At 28.9% G+C, this 15,003-nt stretch overlaps 2 protein-coding genes across 4 annotated transcripts in view; one reads left to right on the top strand and one right to left on the bottom strand.

Annotated features, from left to right (window-relative positions):
- The window catches only part of LOC111033830 (ras-like protein rasC), a 169,482-nt gene extending 160,223 nt beyond the window's left edge, over positions 1–9,259 (bottom strand). For 2 of the 3 annotated variants that reach the window (XM_022314759.1, XM_022314758.1), the window contains exon 1: positions 9,036–9,259. The gene's annotated coding sequence lies outside the window, so the exon portion shown is untranslated. Of the gene's footprint in view, positions 1–9,031 lie in introns of all 3 variants that reach the window. The other variant, XM_022314757.1, reaches the window with a different exon arrangement.
- A 3,182-nt stretch (positions 9,260–12,441) lies between these two features.
- Positions 12,442–14,692, top strand: LOC111033832 (piggyBac transposable element-derived protein 4-like). Its single transcript, XM_022314762.1, has 2 exons — positions 12,442–13,234; positions 13,458–14,692. Exons 1-2 carry the CDS (start codon positions 12,685–12,687, stop codon positions 14,684–14,686), a joined length of 1,779 nt encoding a protein of 592 aa, XP_022170454.1. The 5' UTR covers positions 12,442–12,684; the 3' UTR covers positions 14,687–14,692.
- The last annotated feature ends 311 nt before the right edge of the window (positions 14,693–15,003 follow it).

The following is a 15,003-nucleotide window of genomic DNA, read 5'->3' as shown; positions in this document are numbered from 1 at the left end:
TTTTTTTTTTGACAATTCTAATGGTTCGAATTTAGTAAAATTTATCATTGTTTATTAGATTTTATATTACAATTACCAACACAGTAACAGTTATAAACAGTATACGGTGGTCGGTGGCAGTCGCATGCAGTCCAATAAAATACGCTTATTGTAAATGAGTACTATATTCCCAATTTATATCAATCTTTTTTCTACATTTACATTATGATAAAAAATAACAGTTCAAAAATGTATTAGAGACTTGGGGTGGTGTCTTGCCACCTGAGGTCTTAGTGGAAAATCCTTGCCACATATAAGAGTGTTCAAAGTCCAAACCAACAGTACGCTCTCCCACAGTTGAAAACCTACCAAAAAAAAAATAATCACCCAATAGCCTATATTTGCCAAAAAAAAAAAATATAAACATTTGTCAACATTTTAATAAAATAAAATAAAACAACATTGGTTACCAAAAATTAAGTTCTTATTTGATTTATTTTAGTTATATTGACCATAAATATTGATAAAATGTGATAGTAAGGTTCTTTGTAAGTTGTTAATACTCACTGAAATTTAAAAAAATAAGTGTAAATCTACAATAATGTGTTATGGATAGATTTGACTTTTGAAAGATTACATTAATTTCGTCAAAATGTCTAAATTTGCAAATAATTTTGTAATTAATTATTTCTTAAAATATTTAATATTCATACCCAAGATTTTAGAATGTAATACAAGTTCCCCAAAAGTTGATGGAAATTTAACACATTATAATGTCTTACTCATTGACAAGGTATACTCAACAGACTTGTTATGTACTTGTGTAAAAGTGTTCGAATACTTTTCAAGTATAACTTAAATAAGCATTATAAATATTTTTAAAAAAAAGTACTTGAACAAAGAAATCTTAATACTTTCTCAAAGTATATCTGTGCTCAAAATAAAATACAAATTTTCAAATATTTTTTTCTTTTTAGTTTATAAATTTTCTATTTTGATTTTAGTCAAGTTAAATAAAATAAAATATGGCAATTCAATACACTAACAAAGAAAACCGATGATCAATTTATAATAGATAAAATGACAAAATGACAAAATGAATGTTAAACATCAAAATGTTTAAAAAAAATCAAATTCGGTTGATTCATAATATTAATTGTTATTAACTGTTATTATAATTGTTGTGAACAATTTAAAGGTATCTAATATCTATAAATACTTTTTAAAGTATTTGTATTTTTACTTTTTTACTTTTTTTTACTGAATATTCAAATAATAAGACATTAGTATTGAATACTTTGAAACCCTATTTTTTACAAGGTTGATACTCGACAACTATTAAACTATACCCCAAAAAAGGATACCAACTTTTCTCTTCTTTTTTATAAATTTGTCTGTATTTTATAAAAACCTAAGATATTAGGTTGTTCTGGCTTAAAAATATCGTATACACCAATAAGATCTATATGAACAGTTAATGAAATAATATTTTTTAGTTTTGTGGAATAAATTGTGTTACATATTATGTATTTCATATAACAATTTGGGTTGTATATCATAATATATATACTAATAATAATACAATTTATCAAACCTTTTTTTAGTAAAATGGTTGTCATAATCACAAACATTGTTTTTGGTCGGCCCTTTAAATCACATATTGTTTTGTAGTAAACTAATTTCAATGCCTGAACAGTATATTTACATATAAGCAATACATTAATTTCTCCATTTTACCGTATTCAATCATAAAAAATAATTATGCGTAAACTGTTATAATAATTGTATAAAGTATAAATCATAATTATTGCTATTGATTTTTAAAATGTATTCAAATAAAATTACTTCAATTGATAAATCATGCAATTTTATATAGCAAGCTTGATTCATTCACCAAACAAAAATAAAACAATAGAATTTGTTTTCATTTGTATCGAGAATAAAACTTATTAATTTTAGTTTATTTTATTGGTTAAATATAATGTTCAGTAAACCACCTATCCTCCTGCCAAATAGTTTATTATATATTAGGTGCATTGTTCATTATTACAGGGTTGACATTGACTGTAGTAATATTGTATGCATTTTTAAATTCATTTGATTAAAAAATATAAGAGGGCAAGTTATTTTACCATTTATCTAATTTTAATTTTATACTCGTGGAATACTGATAATATTTAAAGTTTATTATAATGTGGGTACATAAATAAAGATTGATCAATTTAACTTACTTCATATAATTTCACAACTTTACGATCTAGAAATTTTTTTTTTTCATAATTCAGTTAACTAAGTACCTGAGTAAAATGAACTTTTTTATCATTTAAAAATAAATATTTGTGAAGTACATTTGAGGTTTGAAAGTTTTGTGTTAGTCAGACATTTATAATCTTAGAAACACGTTAGGGTAATTTTTCAACCAACGTAAGATTTAGCACCATTGTTGCGTCCACTCCATTAATTAGGTACACTTGTCAATAATATTCGATGCCCTCCATTAGATCTAAGGTTTAACTCACGCCATTGTAAATGTATGATATTATCAATAGATTACCAGGTTTAACTTTACTGTAAACACTATTCAAGTCAGCCTAGACATTGCTTTGTTAAATTTTAAAGCCGATGATAAAGTTTGTAATCGCACATTGTATTATTATGATACTAAAATATTGTCATTAGACTCGCGACGTCTCCTTCTCTAACTTTCCAACAGCATGATAACTATCATTGCACTAGTGCGTACTTAAGTTGTTAGCTTTTTAAAGACCTCGGAGATTCAGACAAGATTATGCGATTATGACTTCATTATCTAACGGATAACCTAATAATATAATGTATTGACAGTGAGTGTACATTATCTAGAATACAATATTTATCTGTTTATCTTACATAAAGAGGAGGGATGAAGTGAAGGGTTTAATTTTAAATTGTACGATGTGACTAATTATTATTATTTTTTAGGGTTAATATTTATATTTATTATAAGTTGGTTACAAAAATATAACCCAAAGGCTACATTAGTTTATTTTTTCGTAATTTTCGTAAACTTTCCAAACTAATCCATGTCTTGTATAATTTTAGTTAATATTTACATAAGTCATACACTTTCCGTACCATAATCGTTGTAATTATTTATTAAACGTACCAAATGTCAGTAGTAATAAGTCGACCATTTCATTTGTATTTTTGTTTTATTTTTACAAGTAGTAGAAACTTGAACCCCACCAAATAATTCACACGGTATTCCAAGTTAAATCAATATTTGCTTTACAAATGATTGAATGTAGATCATATTTACTGAAGTATCAGTATTCAAAAATTATAGTGTCACCATTTTCAATTATTTTCGTTTTCATACCTACTGTGAAATATCATGAGTAAATAGTTATCACGTCTCCAACGTGGCGACGTGGATTATTCCACGATTTATTAAGATTCGAAATCAAGTACCTACGTAATTTATGCATAATGCGCACAATATTTGAAAATCAAATTTACTTCCATGACGCAATATAAAGTTAAGAACTGAACACTATTATTACAAACGGCAGTCATCAAAATTATCCAAAAATAACGAACGAGACAGCATTAATGGCTTATTTATGAAAATGTGGGCGTTATGGATCTTTTATTTTTTTTTAACTCGTTAAGATATATAATTAGAAACGCATCAAAATTATATCTATTTACAGTTGCTACATTTTGGACTAATAAAATTGAAATTATCGATATCTGTGAACTATATTTTCGAAAATATATATCGAGTATTATTTGTCTGCGGTCACGATTCTAAATAAGTTTTGTAGATTTTAGCTGTCTACGACATATGTCTACTTCCCGATTGTAATTTGATTTTTGTTGATAACTTTTTAAACAGCAACTATTATTATCTAAATAAGCATTAACAATTAAAGAAATATAAATATTTTTACAATTTGTTAAAAGTTTTTAATTTTGGATGTTTTAAATAATAACAACATAGATTTTTAATTGTACAACCAAAGCAGAATATTTTTCTGAGAATTTCTATTCTAAATAGTTGTTGCTGCTTTCGTAATGATAAAACATTTTCTAAAAATATATATTTTTTTATACGTCAATACTTTACAATAGCTAGCCGTTTTTCTGCGTCAGTTTTTGTTTACTGTTATTAAATTAAATACACAGTCGTACAATATACTTGTGTGTAAACTTAAGTGGTAGCTATAGAGTGTTTCATAGTTCCAATTATTACTATAGTACTATTAACCTACTATTTTTGTCTTATACTAACCAAATAAGTACATTTTTGATTTCGCAAGTGGAGCATTGGAGTGTACATTGTGATAAACGAATTATTATGTAAATAAAATATTGATGTATCTTATTGATTTTAGAAAAATTAACAAGCGGATATGATTATTTCCGTTGTATTAAATTTCAAATACATTTATAAACTTACATTAAAGTAGATTAAAAAGCATCGTTTTCAATAAACTAAAACTTCATAAACGGTAAAATTAATCCAATAAAATATGTAATTTAAATATTTAATAACCATATTTTTCTCCTTGAATTTAAATATTAATTTTGACCAGTATAAAATAAGCTTCTCAATAAATTCCATATTCATATTTATATGTCTATGATGTTATTAACTAGATATTGGAAAAAAGAGATATGGAAATTCAACAAAATGTTTATCAATGTGTTCAATAAACATTCTATTGAGTTTGGTGCATCAATAATATAGATGATTGTATACCTTTTTTAGGACTGCAAATCAGTAATTTATCTGATGTTACACAGTGATCTTATATACAAATATATTTTTATTAAACAACATCATGGCCTTCGGTTAAAATAATCGTTTTTATCACACTTACCGCAAATAGACTCGAATGCACGGAATAAAATATTGTAAGAGTAATAAATATTGATAATGATTTTGTTTAGTATTATTTCAAATTGTAATTATTGTTTACGATAAAAACCATCGGTTTTGCACGAATACAATGCAGATATAAATTCTAGACGTTTTGGTAAGAGGCTCTAAAAGCACAACAATGTTGTGTAACATCGTATTATTTTATCGACGGCATTATAACACATACTCTACCCATATAATTATTATGTAAATGGAACATTTCAAATACGTGAAATTATTAATAATAATTTGTTAATCCAGTTGGGACGAATACAACAACGGACACAATAGCGGCGTATTATAATAAATTGGTCACGATGAATAAAAATAAAATCGATGTCGTTATAGCGAGATGGCGTCAGGAAATAATGGAAATTTGAACTAAAATAGGATAAAGATTGACGGAGTAGAGAAAGACCGGTGCGGCGTAACGCGTGTTGTTTCATCAATCATCCGACGGGAAACCATAGTATTATATATTCGGATATTCTAGCAGAACATTGGTCTAAGCTGTTTAATTTTTATCAATTATTATGTTGCAATAATAATGACATTTTGTGTGTGCGAGTTTTGTGTGAGGAATTACTATGTATTTAGTATTTTAATGTTTAAATTTTTTTTTTAAAAATCATCAAATAGTGTTCTATAGTCAATAATTAAAACACATACGTAGTACGTTTTGATCCAAATACATCAACCCCCCCCCCCCCCGACGAGAATTTTTTTTTAAATTCATCAATCGGCGTAGTCGCGTAAACACATAACGATAAATAATTGAATAAAATATAAAACGAGGGTTTTTGAGAGGAAATGTGTCCTACGTACTCAGTATGTTCACTGGGACTCGGCTGACGATTTAACATTAATTGTGTGCGTTTATACCATATTTTTGCATAAATATGATTGAAAAATTATTTCAGTTTGAAATGTTGCGCTCAACTGGAGCACGTATTTAAGAGACGACCGCTTCGGTTATTTAATGAGGTGTGTGGTTGTGTTGGACAGTAATGTGATTTTTAAAAACAAAATAAGCAACTTTTTAAAAGAGTTCTTAAGGGTAACAAAGGTCGTAAATATGGTTTGGGTATAGGTATAATACAAATGCACCTCTAGATTTTTAAGTTGGCCACGAAACTGAAGACTGATCACATTTTACATTGAAATAAAATATATGACAGATAAAAGTATTATTTTAACACATTTTGGAAATCTAATTGAATTGAGCCAGGATTTCCATTAGATACAAAAATTAAAATTGTTGTATGATTATATGCAATATAAAAACAAATATGACAGTAAGTTTGCTAAGTAAGTATGCACGTCATCGTATCCTGCAATATAATATTTGATCAAATTTACCATCAACCTTGAAAGTGAAATTAATTAACTTTTAAATAGCAATATCATAAAATGTTAAAAATATTAAATAATGGTATTCAAAAAATCTTGAGATTTAATTGATTGTCTTATCTTTTTCTTCGTAAATTGGATACATATTATTTTAAAATATTTCGCTGAAAATATTTTGACAAAAATGTTAAAACAAAATATTTAAAATAATACTTAAATGTAATTCGTTTAAATGTTTTAATTAGACTACAAAATTCATCTCATATTGAGTACAAGAGAAGGGAAGAGTGTCCTTTTTATTGAAATTCCCGCAGAAAATATTATTTAGGTATTTTCGATTGCTACTTATGCAGTACGAATGTTATAATTAAATAATATTATAGAAAAAATGCACTGAACAAATAAACCTATAAGCCTATACAAATGGCCCCCTTCCTTTTTCGATGAGCAGGGATCCATGGGTGCTCAAAAAAAATATAAAGGACTGACCTTATAAAATAAGTCAGTATGGTCACTGGTCAGCATAAATATAAAATGTATGTATTCATATATATTGCAAAAGGTGGTTGATAATAAGAAATGATTTTCTCTTCCCCCGATTTAATTTTAGTTCGGGTTCATTGAAAGTTAACAACAGGTAAAGTATATTTATTGTTAAATTAAAATAATAATATTATAATTTATATTTTCTAGTATTAAACACATCAATCACTATTATTTTACATGAAATTGTTTTTTCGTTAAAATTGTGTACAAACCAACAATAGTTACATAGACATGTGACAATTTTTACACGACAACTTAAAAACTAGTATATATTTTATGAAATTTACATTATATTATAATACTATACCAAACCGCTTACATTATATTATTTATTGTTCATTATGTAACCCATATTTAAATGATATCTGTAAATCACTCACAACGATAACTGTTGCCGACAGTAATTTAAAATAAAAAAAATATTTACATATAGTTATATACCTGTTACGGTTGTTATACAATGTGCATGTCTTCGCGTGAATAGTGGATTATGATAAACATAATATTTAACTTTTGAGTTCTTTGTTTATTTTCTAGGGAAAAATAATTGAGTTCCATCCATTATTGATTATATTATTTAATATTCGATTATATCATTAGAGATTATACATTTTAATTCCCTATTGACTTTGCACGAGTCGTCTGAAGTTCGATTTTGAAAAAAAAATAGTTCGTTCCTTTAAGATTTTATAATTATTTTATATTACATCTTATGCAGGTATAATACAATTTTAGAAGTTGACATGTGTACCTTGTGTGGATAATCGAGGTGATTCCTACAAACAGCAAAACCGTATTAGTTATTAAACTGCTCCAGAAACACACGCGCTGCACCTTACACAACCTACGTGCCGTGTGGTTTTCTGTTAATAATAAAAATAACTTCTATAAATGTCTACTTAATATTTTTAGTAACACATTTTGCAGTTTGTGTGGTAAACCAACAACTCTTAACAACAGTTTATCTTATTATTAACCGATTGTATAACAACAATTGTCAATTGTACGAATGAACGTTAAAAATTGACTGACGCCTTTGCGCAAGGATCTTAATATTAAAAAACTGTTACCTACTCCGAATACTCAAATTTTATACTCAGTAATGTTACAGAGATTCACTAACCATACTCAATCTTTACTTACAAATATTATTTAGTTTTATTATACCTACCATTGCGATATGGACTTTTTTCAAAGGTAAATTACCTTTTTTCGTAATAAATTATTTAACAGATGACATTTTTCAAAATGTTGAGGTATCCAAATCGAAATTTGAACAAATAGCTTTTGAGTAATTTTATTTTGTAAACCAAAGATCCATGGTAAGGAAGATATGATAAAAAGATGTAAAGAAGATACTATGGTTTGAAAATTATAGTATTTAATATCAATTTATAAACATTTTATATGTTTGTAAAAATTGTTTGAATTTGATAAGTACGCTTGATTAAGTATTACATTTATTTTTGAGTTTTCTTAAAACCATTTTTAAAGACTAAGTATCCTTAGTATACTAGACTTGGGTAAAATACTTTTTAGAAGTATTTGGAATAAATACTCGAAAACTTATGAATAGGAGTGTTATGAAGGAAGTATTTTAAATACCATATAAGAATTCCAAATGACAAATACTTTTAAAATAGTTCTTACATTAGATACTAAAAATATTATTCATGTCTTCTGAAAAATTTGAAATTTTATCCAATATTAAAATATTAAATTTAGTATTCAGAATACTGTATTAAATATTTTAAAAATCCTACTCCAAATACTGTAAACGGAATACATTTTTTCAAAATATTACTGATGTATGCTTAGTACGTATATTCAGAAACTTCTCATTAAAATGTGGATTGGATACATTGACATTTTCAAAAAAATAATCTGCTTAATAATGTACTGCAGTTAAAAAGGTAAAAAGTAGTCTATATCATTAATAGTGCAGCACACTTCTTAAATTATGTGAAAAAAACTAAATAATTTAAAACAGTGTCCTTTAAAAAATATATACATATTATCCTTGAAAATTAATAAGTTATTATCAACATAGTATACTTCCTAAAAAATAATTGAATTTTTTATTTTGACATATGTTGAACGCTTATACGTAATAACATTTTTTAAAATTTAAATTGAATTCGTCTGATATTAATTTACACAACAGTTATATAAAATATTATAGTATCGTAGGTATGTGGGATTCTGAATAATATTAAAATAATTAAATGCATAAAGAAAACTCATTACAACTCACGTTTCAACTGCACTTTCAGCGTGGCGGCGTTGATCGAGGTTTATTGGAGACGGTAAGAGTGTAAAAAAACAACCAAAAGTTCAAACAATAATACAACTGAAAAAATAAAATCGTTTTACTAACTGCGATCAGAAATAATACATATACTATCCCGATCGTCTCCCGTGTTCTGTCCTTTACGGTTATTCGCACGAAACGTTTAGCGGCAGACTATCGTTCGCGCCGGCAAGTCCGGAGACTTTAAAGGTGCTCCGACTCCGCCTCCACCGCATGTGCAAACGCACGGTAAATACCGTACCGCTACGGTACACATTATAAACCGTGCGCGGTACCCGATTTTATTGTAACGTAGAGGTCGCGAGCGTTTATCTCGAAAATGTTTCGAATCAAAATCGATAGGTAGGTAGGTACTCGTCAAATAATAACGATCATTACAATATAGTATACCATGGTACAATGTATGTACCTACAGTTAAGGAAGTTATGTATATATATATAATTATATTCCGTGGCCTGGTGCACTGCTGTGGTCATTATGCATATAAATACGTATATGTCCGTTAACTAGGGCTTGTGTTCGACATTTAAAAGTAAAGCTCTTCACAATTCAAAAAAATAACGTTCTTAAAAATCATTAAATTTTTTGTTCATTTTATAAAAAATATTTAATTAAATACTCAATGAACATCAAATACAAATAAAAAAATTGTGAAATCAGCTTACGTATTTTCTATGAAAAATGTATGAAGAAACTTTTGTTAAATTACAATGCATTTTTCAGAATTCTCAAATAAGACCTATTATTCAAACATAAGTAGAGTAAAAATAAAATATTTTTTGTATTATATTAACTATGTTTAAAAAAAATACATTGATTAAAGTGAATGGCTAAAAGTTATAAGTCCATAAGGTTAATATTTTTGAATTAAAATAACTCAACTAGTTTGATGAAAAATAATTTAAATATCAAAATTTTTTTATACATTGTTAATAGGACAAAAAAAGGGAGATTTAAAAATACAGTAAACTACGCCCAAAGTACAGGTCAATAAATTGCCTATGAATATAACCCTAAAATTAAAATAAAAGATTTATTAATTTATAAATTAAAATATTAGTTTTATCATGGCTTATAATTGAAAATGTTGGTATTACTTAATATTGTATTATACAATTTAATATATTTTAAAAAATTAATGTATTATTTAATATTTGTGTTTGACTAGCTGACATGAAAATTGGTTTAACATAGTACAATCACAACTTTGCATTTTGGTTTTACACTTAATAGTATGAACATAATAATATGTGGTTTACTATGTGTTTCAGCTTAGAATTAAAATTTTTCAATCATGTTAAATTTAAGCCAAGGCAATTATTATCATATACCATTGTCTAGACAAATATTGGCATTAGATAGTATGTACAAGATGGGTGTCAAAGCATCATTTTACAATGAACATTTTACGTATCTACGGTTATTTTTATTTGTGTTCTCGCTTTTCCTTAATTTTTTTTCACCGGATCTTATCAAAATGACTGGGCATTTTTAATTTCGATCTCTCAAATGCATTGACTTGATTTAACTTTCCACCAGAAAACTAACTTAACCTAACCTTTCATGCTATAGTACGACAGTCGACAATACCATGCGAACAGCGATTGACTCAATAACTATTGTCCATACCCTGTATTGATAAATCGAGTTTATTTCAAACATGGCAAACATTGACCAGTTATATCTACGGACAATGAACGGAACAACTGAGGGCGGGAGATACGAACCTAAACTAAGTTTTTCCGACATCATGGCCGGGCTCAATGCTGAACCACCGGTCGAAAATCCTGTGACGGAATGTGTGTCCTTATCATCATTCAAACTAAAAATTATTAATTCCTTGAACGATTGCCTCGAAAAATTCAAAAACATTGAAATCAAAGGTGAAATAATATACAACAACAGTTTGCATAGAGCATATAGACAAGGTGCAGTATGCAGAGTTGCATATAAGTTGCAGCGTTTACCGAAAGACCCCTGTAAGTTGTTGTATCAACAGTTAAATGGCCGAGGTGCGTCCTGAATTGGGCCACAATCGCGAAGTGGATTTTATTCCCGATCTTATAAATACTGGATGTACAGTTGAAATACCAACAGGGATCGAAATTAGTGATCTGGTGAACGGTCAGATTGTCAAGAGCAAAAGTGTTTTAGTAGGTACTTATACCACATACTGTATCAACCAACAAGAATATCGTGTCGACTCAAGGGTGTGCCTAGAATCTCTGTACGGAGAGGGCACTTGAATTAAAAACATTTTTAAGATGCTGATTATTTAATAAATACTGAAAAACTACATTATATGTTTTTTTGTTAACGGGATTGGCACTTTCCCCTCCCCCCAGAGCCTCCTCGCCCGGGTCCACGTCATTGTGTGCCGTAGATATATGTCCAGGACGCTGACGACACTGGACAGTATGCGTTGAGCATAGTGCACACAATCGTTAAGACGAAAGGTGCGAATTGGAGGTAGTTTCTACTCGCAGATCGCTGGCAATTAAGCAAAGTCTCGTTGAGTTACTAGCATTTTGACAAAAACCACGTGCATATTATAAAAAAAAAACTTGTTGCCCCAGAACGCAACGTGTGTAATTTTTCACCCAAAGTTGAGTTATCCGAGTTGGCTAGACGAGTGAAGTCAAAAACAACTGCATAGAGTTTCCGTGTTTCGACGGTGTGCGCTCATATGAACTAGAAAAAAATCGTAATCGTGGACCAGTTTGTGTTTGTAAGCTCGAATGGTGCAATAAGAAATTATTCAGGCTCTCCGAGTGTTTTCGGTTAACGCCACACCGATTATGCACCTTGCCGTGTGCCATGATACAAAATACAAATTGCTATTTTAACACTCATTGCTTCGAGCTAATATGGATTCTCGATTGATCCTGAAGAGCTGTCGTGGAGAATTGGAACCGAGATATTTGGCTTTAAACGATACAATGCGTGACGTGGGTAATTATAACTTATAATAGTATCAAAAAACGCTAATGAAACTGCTGTACGACTTGAAGTTATGAGTTATTTCGCTGTTAATAACCGATTCGAAGTGATTGGACGTGACCCAGACTCTGTTAAAAAAAACCGCTGTAAAACAATATTTGTCGGACAATGTTTTTACGACGGTTCCCAATTTTAGCAGGTATAAAAAAACGCAGCAGTAGCTTATCCGATGGATACAAATTAGACATCCTAAATACCCATTTTATGTCCAGTACATTTATAATATTATTAAAGTCTCTTTTGAATAATTATTGGTGTACCTATTCTAATAAACGGCATATCTTTAAATATAAATAAGTATCAATGTATTTCTTTCACAGAAAAACGTAACTGATGTTTCTTTTAACCTTCTATCGGTCGCGCGGGGTAAATAATCTCCCAGTCTAAATATAGACATCAGTAAAACTTTCCCACGATTACGTGCCTACGTTATATCTTGTATAGCTGTTGATAACATGTTTATCTAAATTTATGATTCGACCAAAGCTTGTTTTAGTGAATCAGTTAGTTTTAACTATTCGCTTAAGTTGATTGTGTCGTTTTTGGAAATTATTTACCCCGTGCGACCAATTATTATTTTTTTTATACAACATGGACGAATTCCAACGGCGACGTATTCAACAAATGTTAGATGATGCTAGTGATGAGGAAATCTGGGGTGATATTTCTAGTGATGAAAATGAAGATGCTGAACAATCACAAGTTTCGAATCACGATACAGACACGGAACAGTCGGGATACTCGGATGAAGATAATGGTATTACACGCGATACTATTGATGTTTGTGATGAAAAAAGTTATCATGAATCTGATGACGACTTACCTTTGGCTATGCGGTTGGTCGATTCGTATTATGGTAAAGATGGTACTAAATGGAACCGTGAAAAACCACTTCAGATAAGACGAGCCTATGCACAGAATGTTCTTACCGAGAAATCAGGTGTAAAAGAAACTGCGAGACAAGCGAAAACTATATTAGATTCGTGGTATATTTTTTTTCCAAAATCTATGTTGGAAATTATAGTCAAATGTACGAACGTATACATCCAAAAGGTACGACCAAATTTTACGAGGGAACGAGATGCTTCTGACACAAATATTGCAGAAATAAAAGCTGTCATTGGAATTCTTTATATGATAGGTAAATATAATAAATATATATAATATATAATTATAATATATTTATATTATATATATTATTATAAAATATTATAATTATATCATATTATATTTGTATTATATTAGTTGTATAGTATAATTATAATATATTTATATTATATATATTATTATAAAATATTATAATTTTATCATATTATATTTGCCATATTATTTTTATTTCAATTTTTTTGTGTATGTATACTTAGGTGCTATAAAATGTGGACACCGAAGTTCGGAAGATTTATGGAAAAAGGATGGAACAGGGGCAGAACTATTTTCGTGCGTAATGTCAGAACGAAGATTCCGGTTTATACTCCGTTACATTAGATTTGATGACGTTCGAGGTCGAAGTGAACGACAAAAAATTGATAAAATAACACATATACGGACAATATTTGAAATGTTTGTGAGCAGTTGTAAAACGGCATACTCCATGTCTGAATATACCTGCATCGACGAAAAATTACAAGCGTTCCGTGGAAAATGTTCATTTCGTCAATACATACCGAGTAAGCCAGCAAAATATGGAATAAAAATATTTGCCCTCTGCGACAATTTAAATTTTTACACAGGAAATCTTGAAATTTATGCTGGTACACAACCTGATGGGCCGTTCAAAGTTGATAATGGTGCCGCTAGTGTTGTCAAACGGTTAATTCAACCGATTTCAAAAACTGGTAGAAATGTAACTACTGACAACTGGTTTACCAGTGTTGAGTTAGCTAACGATTTACAAAAAACACATAAACTTTCACTACTAGGTACTTTACGGAAAAATAAAAGACAGATCCCCCCCGAGTTTACTCAAACAAAACACCGAATTATAACATCTTCGTACTTTGCATTTAGTAAAAATCAAACGTTGGTTTCATACATGCCGAAAAAAAATAAAATTGTTTTAGTTCTTTCAACAATGCATTTTGATAAAGCAATTGATACAAATACGAATGAAGCAAGAAAGCCGGAAATAATTACTTTATATAATGCCACCAAAGGCGCCGTCGATAACATGGATCGCATGACGGAAAATTATACAGTAGCTAGGAAAAGTTTCCGATGGCCATTGACAGTATTTTATTCTATGCTAAACATCGGAGGTGTCAATGCTCAAATAATATATCAAGAAAACTGCCCAAATAACAAAAAGACACGTCTTGATTTTTTGAAATGTTTATCTCGAGAATTGATGAAGGAGCATATGGAATATCGCTGCACTATCATATCATTACCAAAGGAAATAAAAAATAAAATTGTAAAATATGGATTTCATGTAAATGCTACAGAGGAAATTCAACGATTTCGACAATCAGGGCGATGTTCTTTTTGTGACAGAAATAAGGATCGAAAGACAACAAAAGTATGCACAAATTGTGCAAGACTTATTTGCCGTGATCATCTCATAGAAATGTGTCCAAGCTGCTGTGAAGAAATGTAAATAAAACAAGAATATATATATAATTAATATTATAATTTAATTTAATTTTAAAAAAAAAAACACAATTTTGGATTTAAATATTAAAATGTACTTAATGTATAATTTTAAATAATTTTAAATAAATAAATACGGTTGTTCATCAAAATACATACATTTTGGAAAATTTTTACCCCGCGCGACCAAATATGAAAAAAAAACCGCGCGACCGATAGAAGGTTAATTGTAACTGATCTAGCAAAACTCAATTTCGTTCTCTCAAATCAAATATCTAGGTGTAATATTTGATATTTTGAACTGTTGTTTAATCTACATACTTG

The sequence above is a fragment of the Myzus persicae genome, unplaced genomic scaffold (assembly GCF_001856785.1).
Source record: "Myzus persicae strain clone G006 unplaced genomic scaffold, MPER_G0061.0, whole genome shotgun sequence".
Taxonomy (NCBI): Eukaryota; Metazoa; Arthropoda; class Insecta; order Hemiptera; family Aphididae; genus Myzus; species Myzus persicae.
Note: the sequence above shows the minus strand (reverse complement) of the source record. Positions and strands in the feature narration are given on the sequence as shown.